This window comes from Leuciscus leuciscus (genome assembly GCF_965113295.1).
Source record: "Leuciscus leuciscus genome assembly, chromosome: 12".
NCBI classification, from domain to species: Eukaryota; Metazoa; Chordata; class Actinopteri; order Cypriniformes; family Leuciscidae; genus Leuciscus; species Leuciscus leuciscus.
The window spans coordinates 39,433,018-39,443,085 of NC_138736.1; the positions used below are offsets into that span (position 1 = coordinate 39,433,018).

The following is a 10,068-nucleotide window of genomic DNA, read 5'->3' on the forward strand; positions in this document are numbered from 1 at the left end:
GAGAACATTAATGTGGAAGTTTTTTCCTCAAGAGAAAGCAGGAGTGGGAGACTTCGGCCAGTCCTTGATGAACCAGTGGTACTTTAGGATCATTGAGATACTATTATAGTTCTTTCTTATATTTTGAGTTCATGTTTATCTTTGTATTTTGTATTTTCATTTTATTTTGCATTAAAGTTTTAGTAATTTTTTTGTGTTTTCGTCTTTTTTATTAGTTTTAGTTTTTTTTAAATGTCTTTATTGTTTTTATTAATTTTTATTTCAGTTTTAGTGATTTAGTTATTTTAGTACAAGAAGTTTAACTAAATAAAAATTAGAAATGTTTCATATACATATACATACATAGTCAAAGTTTATTATATTATTTACATAGTCACTGTCTGGCAGAAACCTTGTATCTCCATATTTGGTCACTTTACATTACCATTGGTCACCCTTTATGTCTATCTGTGGGTTTTGCAAATATTTAACCAATGAAAAGTATTAAAAGAGCTTGTGACTAAACCTCATGACTCCATTGGCTCCTCAAACTGTCAGTCAAACCTCATAGCTCCGCCCACCTCTACCGTAAATGAAGTGCCGCACACACTTTGGAGCGTCTCTGCTCGTTTGCATTGCAATGGTAAATAAAGAACTGGTTTTTTGAACAAGTACAACATTTTCTTTAGTCAAGAAACACTATATTTACAGAATAAAGACTAATGTTTAATGTATTTGAGGAGCGGTGAAGAGTGTCTCAGTCTAGCATTTGTCATTGAGTCATAGCTGGTTCCTAAATAGCCTGTACAAAGCACTTCATCTTTAATAACATGAGATTTTGGCCAAATGATAGCGAAAACTGAGCGCACACATCTCTACAATACACTTTATAACCTGTAAGTTGATGAAATGTAATGTGATGCACTTAATGCCTCAAATGCAGCCGTTCTAATGACGGACAAAACAAGTCTGATATTCACTGGTCATAAACCTCCAAACTCCATTCGAGCTTGACTGTGGTCAAATATTAATAATATAATGACACATGCAAGTGTCTGACCTCATATAAAGCCACAATATCAACTCTGACAGTGCAGTTTCATTATTTACATTTTTCCATTCCCTGAGGTTTCCGCCCGACAGCAACGATATAGCTAAATGTGATAGGCTAAATGTAATCATTATATTGTAATTCACACTTTACATCATTGACAGCAACTCAAATCCTAATCGCGTTTTACCAGTTCCACATGTATAATGCTTATTTAATATGCAAATATGCCATCCAATCACAGCAGAGGGCGTTTGCACTGAAGTCTTAAAGGAGACACGCCCCTTTTAAACAGAGTATTCAAACCAAAAGCTCAAAAACAGAGTAGAAAATGACCAAATTATGAGCGTTTGAGATGTGAAAGTCTCATGGACATCAGGAAACTTTATAAGCCAGTAACAAACGCAGGTGATTTTGGATATATCTGTCTGGTACCTGTGTGGTGGGACACTGGAGGCCCTGCAGAGCCGCTGCCATGATGTTGGTCGCTGTGGCACATTTGATGATGTCAAAATACAGGACGCTGGGTTTATCCCTGAGAGACAGACACACATGAGCATCCAAGAAACACAGACCAAGCCCAGAAGATCCCAGAACGACTGACGGCAAATCTCACTTGTTCTGTCCGATTCCGCAGAACATTCCCGTGGAGTTTCTGGGATAAAGCACGTGTCGAGGGTCTCCGTACAGCCAGGCTACAGGAATCAAACCATTTCACAGCAAACACACACACACGTTAACACCAGAAGAGCCAATAAATGCGTGTTCATTTCATCAGATTTCTGTGGCCACTCATGTTCTCATCTGATGGTGTAAAGGCAGCTCAATCCATAAGATTATGATCAATATTCAGAAATATTATGTTATCTATCTGCACTGACACTATCAGATGAGAACAAAACATGAACTCTCTACTTCATGTTGTCCATAACTACAGCCCTGAACCGTGGTAAGATGATCACTGTGACTGTAATTAGTTCTATGGTAAAGTCCTTTGACTCTAATTAGTGTTGGGCTTGATCTTCATTAGCTGTAGTTTGATCTCAGTTTAATGAGCGTTCACACACAAACACACAGATGTCAAGAGGAAATAATGAAGATTTGGATGATAGACGTCTGTGATCAGACACACATGCCAAACCTCCAGATTATCAGAATATCAGGATATCAAAGCAAGTGCATTAAATAGCAAATAGCGATTCTTTTTTTAATTTGTCTTTTAATGTGTCTTGTAAATAAATAAATAAATAAATACAAAATATAATATAAAATATAAAAAATTATGGTTATATTTTATCTAGCGCAAAATTTGAAACTGAAGAATTGGTTCCCCTTCATGAGAATCATGAGTTTGAGTGTGGATTGAACTGGACACATCAAAAAAAGGAAGTTGAGTCACAGTTGTAAGAATGCATTCTGGGAAATGAAGTGTTCTTCCACACTGGGCAACTAAAGGTCACTTCCTAACATTCAAATTCAAACTGCAATTCTGCATTCAGTTTAATTTTTTTTCAAAATCAGGAATTTAATTTTAATTTAAAATTACATTAAATAATATTAAAAATGATGTTTTATGAAAATATGCTTTTAAGATTTGTTTTTGTCTACACCAATTATAATCAGTTTTATATACAGATTATATATAGAGAGCTCAATAAACTTGTGTCTTGTGTTTACTCTCAGTCTGCAGAAATAATCACATTATGTTACCCATAACCCCCTGCTCTCTCCTGCATTTACATACAGAGGTCTATTTCCATAATGCTTTCAGTTCAAGGTAAACATGGCGTCAATCCACAGCGATTCTGCCAGCGTTCACAGCCAGAGAAACAGGAACTTACCCAGAATTCCCACCACCATGTACCCGACGATGACCAGCATGAACAGAATGCAGCATATGATGTCAGTACAGCTCCTACACACACACACACACACACACACACACACACACACACACACACACACACATTATTTATCAGAATTTCATAGAATGCCATAATTTTCATGACAATTACATATTAAATGATCATTACTCTAATAATGTATGATAAAAATGTATTTTAGTTAAAATGAAAAGTGTTTTACATAATTTCATTGCTGTAAAAAAAAATGTAATGTAAAAAAAATTTAATGAAATTACAAATTATAAAATGTAATTATTCTTTGTTTGCTGCCTAATTTATTCCAAAGAAATATGAAAAAAAATATATAAATCATAATGAGAATTGTAATGTAATGGAATTATTGTATTTATACAAAATGTAATTATAAAAAAAGTTAACAATTATTTAACAATTATTCTGTATTGTTTGCTGCCTAATTTATTATAATATATATATATGTGTGTGTGTGTGTACATATATATATATATTAGAATAAATTAGGCAGCAAACAATACAGAATAATTGTTAAATAATTGTTAAAAACATTCAGATTCTGTCTACATATTTCTCCTACACACACATACGTAAGGAATAATTGACGACAGGCCGTTGAATTATTAGAAAAATAATGCACACCCGAGGTGGTAATGCGGTCACGACGCGAAGCGGAGTGGCCGTTACACCTCGGGTGTGCATTATTTTTCTAATAATTCAACGGCCTGAAGTCAATTATTCCGCTTATACTACAGTTACCACACCTCGAAACATTGTTCAGATTATGTATTTCAAGACGTTTGTAAAGTTTTTGTCATTAAAACGCTCTTGTATGTAGGACTAATTTCTTACGCATCTAATCCCATGCCTCCGTTGCTAATTCCAAAACGTCATTTCAGAGTTAGTAACGGAGGTTTGAGCCACTGATAGCAGACTAATGCTGGGTTAGGGTTAGGGTTAGGTAGAGTTAGGGTTAGGTAGAGTTAGTAACGGAGGTTTGAGCCGCTGATAGCAGACTAATGCTGGGACACACGACTAGCTGACACATTCTCTGACTGTTTTCATCGACATGATCGACTGCAGCAGATTTTAAACACCGACTTCCGGAATAATTCCATCGAGATGAGACTCGTCATGAAACTAACGTCACAATGTAAAGACTATATGTATGTGTCCTCTTGTGAATGAGGGTGTGTGTGTGCTGACCTGTTGTGGATGGGGCCGCTGAACGAGGGGTCGTACTGCACCGGGGCTCCTGGAAGACAGAGTGATCTCGAGTTAGACTCATCATGAGCGCTCTAATGAAGGAGAAGTGTCTGGCTTCCTCTCATTAAACCAGTATAATGCAGCAGCAGAAACACCAGTGTTCACTCACTCACACACACACACACACACACACACACACACACACACACTTCAGTTTAAATCAACACAAGCTGAAACCAAAGAGCTGGACAAGTAATATAAAACAGATTTATGAACAAAACATCAATAATAATACACAAATGAAAAGGTAACACTCAATAAGGTTTGTCAGTTGACATTAGTTAATGCACTGTGAACTGACATGAACTAACAATGAACAGCTGGATTTTTATTAACTAACATTAACAAAGATTAATAAATACAGTACAGTAGTATTGCTCATGGTTAGTTCATGTTAGTAATACATTAACTAATGAACTTTATTGTAAAGTGTTACCATTGAAAGTTTACACCCTCAGACAACTGAAGACTGTTTCAGTGAATGTATTGGGAAAGTGTGTATTTTCTGTGCTGCAACTCATGATTTGTTTGTATTTTAACACCATGTTTATTCATCTTTAGCACCGGCGGTGTGACAAGTTCATCTGTGCATTCAATGTCGAAATATTTAAAAGATGTAGCTCAGAATTCTATCAGAAGGAGTGTCATATAATCGTGTGTGTGTGTGTGTGTGTGTGTGTGTGTGTGTGTGTGTGTGTGTGTGTGTGTGTGTGTGTGTGTGTGTGTGTTTTTGAGTCTCTGCGTGTGTGTTTGTGTGTGTGAGAGTGAGTGTGTGTGTGTGTGTGTGTGTGTGTGTGTGTGTGTGTGTGTGTGTGTGTGTGTGTGTGTGTGTGTGTGTGTGAGAGTGAGTCTTGTGTATGTCTGTGAGTATGTGTGTGCGTGTGTGTGTGTGTGTGAGAGTGAGTCTTGTGTATGTCTGTGAGTATGTGTGTGCGTGTGTGTGTGTGTGTGTGTGTGTGTGTGAGACTGTGTGTGTGAGACTGTGTGTGTGAGAGAGTGTATGAGCGAGTGTGAGTGTGTGTGTGTGTGTGTGTGTGTGTGTGTGTGTGTGTGTGTGTGTGTGTGTGTGTGTGTGTGTGTGTGTGTGTGTGTGTGTGTGTGTGTGTGTGTGTGTGTGTGTGTGTGTGTGTGTGTGTGTGTGTGTGTGTGTGTGTGTGTGTGTGTGTGTGTGTGTGTGAGGGTTCGTCTCCTGGCTGCTGCAGTGTTTCATGTTAGTTTTCCGACACTCCTAATGCTGAAGCTCTTCTACCCTCCACAGTTTCACATCATATATAAACAAGTGGAGAGAATTTGAATATCATTTGAATTCAAAGATGGAGTGTAACTACAGCGAGCGCCTCTGCTCTGTTCCTCTGCTGGAACCTGTTGATCAGGATCTTCTGGAAGCGGATCGTTTATCACACAGACTCCGATCGGCTCCTGCACTGGGGAACATCTGATGCAGGGTTTGCTTTGAAACAATTTCACTCAGAAATTGTTAGTAAATTTCACAAATAATTACAGGAAGTTGATTTAAAACACTCCAATAATCTAATTTACAACTTTGAAAAAATATTTTTTACAGTGTGGATACGAGTGTTTATTTCTGTTAATCCACATACATCTGTGATCATTTACTAGAGCTGCTTGTTTAATGCATTTACACTATGATTTGGGACACACTAATTCTAATTTTGAATACTATTTAGGACAGATAGTTTGTGAATTGTGACGCAGCATCTCTTCTCTTCTCTGATGATGTGGGCGGAGCAACCTGTCACTCACATGAGATCCACCAATAGCAAACCACCACCATCCAACCATCCAATCAATTCCTCACAGGCAAAATCAAGCCCCGCCCACATTTGTTCTTGTTCCAGAAGCGTTTCACTCGGATATACGTCACAATAGAGAAGAGAAGACCAGCGCAACGTCTGTTTCATGTCGACTTCAATCCCGATTCTAAACGTAACGCAACATGTTCAAATCGTTGAGGAAGAAAAAAAGGATCTGATCCGAATCGGTTTTAAAGTTTGATCTTAAATGTTAATAACCTCCAGAACTCTGTACGGTGTAAAACATTAACTTTCTTCATAAACTTAAGGTACACGGGTACAAGTGAAGCTGTAAATGAGTGGAGGAAGTCACAAGAAAATACAGGAAAGTGTTTCTTCAAAGCTCCTGACCACATGATTCATGAGCCACAGAATATACTGTACCAAATCAACCACAACACACAGACTCACTTACAGCACAGATTCATTACATCTCAGTCTCTTCTGCTCAGCAAAGCTGTGTTTATTTGATCACAAATACAGTAAAAATCTGAAATATTATTGCAATGTAAAACAGCTGTTTTCTATGTGAATATACAGTAAAGTGTAATTTATTCCTGTGATCAAAGCTTCATTACTCCAGTCTTCAGTGTCACATGATCCTTCACAAATCACTCTAATATGATGATTTGATGATCAAGACACATTTATGATTATTATCAATGTTGAAAACAGCTTCATATGTGTGTGGAAACTGATACATTATTTTTCAGAATTATCTGATGAATAGAAAGTTCAAAAGAACAGCATTTATGTGAAAGTAATATTATAAATGTCTTTACTGTCACTTTTGATCAATTTAATGCGTCCCTGATGAATTCAAGTATTAATCAACTCTCACTGAGACTCTTATAAGACACACACAGTGAGTTCTTGCCATGACAACATATTCCTGTCAGACCAACCAGTTTCTCAACCTCTTTATGTACAATCCAGGATCGTGTTACACTAAACACACACACACGCACACACACACACACTCTCGGTTATTTACCTTCAGGACAGAGAACATTATCTCTGTAAGAGACGTTTATAGCATCGCGTAAAAGAAAGGGTGTGTTGTAGATTTTATGTGTGGTTTTATCATGTGGTGTTCATTGTGTGAAGCATTACAGAGGTTTACAGTAAACCACACACACACACACTGATCAGAGATCACACACAGATGCTTACAAGCATGCGTGGAACACAACAAGAAACCTGAATTTAATTAGGAAAAAACTGTGACCTATAATTGCCCTGAGATGTGTGTGCGAAACCTCACAAACCTCAAAGTCAAAAATTATCCATTACTAATGTTCTGTTAGTCTGTAGTTAATATAATGAACTTAAAGTCGTGATGAAACAGATCTTACGTACTGTAGCGCACATCTCAGTTAAACTGATTATTGGAAAAGAAAGAATGTGGGGCGGAGACTTGGTTCTATTCGGAGGTTGTTGATTGGATCGTGAGAAAGGGGCGGGGCTTAAGTGAACTAAACGATTGGCGAGGTGAAGTATGTCGCTTTACAGGAAAATCTGAGATTAAATTGAGATTAAAACACATGTATTCAAGGAAGATTCGTTCACAGTTAGATCAATAACATCCATTTAGAAAATAGGATGAATTTCATTTCACGCCAACTTTAAAACAACTCTATAGAAGTTTAATTAAATCTGACAAAACTTCCCTTTGTGGACATTTGGGGTCTAATTTGAAAGTCGATTCATAAATCAAGCCATTTTTATTTATTTTAACACGCAGAACAGTTCAAGGGTTCAGGTGTGGGGGTGTGTACAGAAATTATAGCTTTATATATATATAAATAATAAAAGTGTTGGTATGTCCTTATTTAACTACAGGTTTAGCAGGTGTGAAACTGTGAGTCAGCCAATCTTTCAGGAAACCATTTCAAATTATGTGCACAATCCAACAAAACCAGCTAATTAAGTAATAAAAAACGCCTTCCTTGTCTGAAACACAAGGGCAATGTGAGTGTGTGTTCATGGTTATGTGATTCTTCCTGGTTTAAATGTTGACCAACAGGCTTGTTACCCAGTAACTGAACCTCCAGAGAAATGTCTTATCTCCAGCATTCTCCGACTGAAGCATGCCGAGTGACCAGGAAGAATAAATACCCATGATCGTCTGGCACAAACAGCTTTCTATGCTGGCCTGTGTACTAAAACACACACGGTTCCCATTTTTGCTGTTGCTCAAAGATACACAGGAAGAAGAGCATTGAGTAATTTGTAACAGAAACACGAGAACTCATGCTCTGATGCTCTGCCGTTCCTCAAGAATGATGAAGACGTCCTTATCTATCACAGCATCATAAAGCATGTATATGAGCTCTTTCCCATCATGGCATCATAAAGAAACACGAATGTGCTCAGGATCAGCTGTAACTTCACAGTGAAAGCAGATATTCACAGATTGTCCCGACAGAAGGAAGGCTTTAGTGAATGACCGGCTGGTTTCGAGTGTTCAGGTCTGTGTTTAACCGAAGGGCTGGACCATCTTTTGCACAAGCTCAACTTTTACAAAACAAATTTGCAAGAGTCACTGTGAATACATACATGTTTACTTTACTTAACTAAATGAGGACATGCCAGAGTATCTATAAATTATATTATTAATTACAAAAGACAATCAAAAAATGCTATTTCTATGACTTCTGTTACAGGAATATATATATATATATATATATATATATATATATATATATATATATATATATATATATATATATATATATATCACAAAAACACGACATATTCAACAATTGTGTTTTTTAAGCCTAGAAATGAATACAATGAAAATATTCAATAAAAAATTTATTAAAATCTTAAAAAGTCTTGGAAAATTCTATAGTTAGTTAGATATATATAAATATATATATTCTGAAATATTTTAGAGCTCAGGAAAACTAGAAAAAATACTATGGATTCACTATAGAATTTTCCAAGACTTTTTAAGATTTTAATTTATTATTGTTAATGTTTAATTTAATATTTTAATTTGCTTAATTTCCAGGCTTTAAAACACAACTGTTGAATTCCCTGATATTCCATGATCTTGTAAACTTTGTTTACTATGAATCAGTTTTCAGCTTGAGGACGACCCCAGATCGAGGGGAAACAATGAAAGATAACACATCACGGCTACTGTCTATCATATATTGATTATAGGGCAAATATCGAAACACTCAAACACACATGACATGATCAGCATGTTGCATTATAGCATTATTCTCCTGAGAAATGCTCCAACTGTAGGACTCAGAAATACACCCATAATTACAGTTGGCAAATTCAGAAACTGTCTTACCATACTCCGAGTTGTTTTGTTGCTCTTCTTCTGTTTCCTCTCGTTTCTTTCCGCCCATCTTTTCACTTTGCGGTCATGTGTTTAAAATAACAAGCGTGTGAATGATCTCGAGCTGTTTCACTGCACGGCCGCGTTCATCTGAGGCGATCCAGCCCAGTCTCAGCGCGCGCGGGGGTTAGTTTCAGAGCTGCTGTATTGTCTGTAAATCTTTAGAGTAACTAAGCACTGTGATGACGTCACACACGGCACCTGCCGCTGTGCGCACCTCTTGCTCACCTGGATGCGCGCTCCCGCTCCCGTGCACGTCCTTCGCACACGCGCGCGTCCTCTACCGGCGGTGGCTGTTTATATTACGTTGCAACCCAACAGGAGTAAACAGAAACTTGTGGAGAAAATAAAGTTTTCAGGTTTCTCTGTTAAACTGTGTTTTTGTCAACTATTAACGACGTTTTAAACAAATCACTGATCTTTTTTCAGGGTTCCATGTTAAACTGTAATCTATTAACAATGTTTTTAAAACAAAACACGGATATTTGTTGTGATAGATCTTTAATAAAGTGACACATTCATAATCAAATAATAATACAACATACATAATACAAAATAAATAAATAATGAAGTGTCGTCCTGTATAAAGGTGAGGTCACGTTTACTGTTGTTCGCTCGGCGAATATTCGATCGTGAATCTCGCGTGAACACGAGAGATTTCGCATCTTCCTCAGTCGGTCTCCTGAAATAGAAAAGCTGCTTGGTTTGGAAGTTTCAAAATTT

At 37.0% G+C, this 10,068-nt stretch overlaps 1 protein-coding gene across 2 annotated transcripts in view; it reads right to left on the reverse strand.

Moving 5' to 3' along the window:
• The window catches only part of slc44a4 (solute carrier family 44 member 4), a 27,947-nt gene extending 18,357 nt beyond the window's left edge, over nucleotides 1-9,590 (reverse strand). Inside the window, exons 1-5 of one of the 2 annotated variants that reach the window (XM_082186515.1) lie at nucleotides 9,298-9,590; nucleotides 4,114-4,162; nucleotides 2,872-2,945; nucleotides 1,647-1,725; nucleotides 1,466-1,565 (exon numbers count right to left, since the gene is read on the reverse strand). In XM_082186515.1, coding sequence (XP_082042641.1) covers nucleotides 1,466-1,565; nucleotides 1,647-1,725; nucleotides 2,872-2,945; nucleotides 4,114-4,162; nucleotides 9,298-9,355 — 360 coding nt within the window. In that variant the 5' untranslated portion in view covers nucleotides 9,356-9,590. The remainder of the gene's footprint in view (nucleotides 1-1,465; nucleotides 1,566-1,646; nucleotides 1,726-2,871; nucleotides 2,946-4,113; nucleotides 4,163-9,297) is intronic. The other variant, XM_082186516.1, reaches the window with a different exon arrangement.
• Nucleotides 9,591-10,068: the final 478 nt, after the last annotated feature.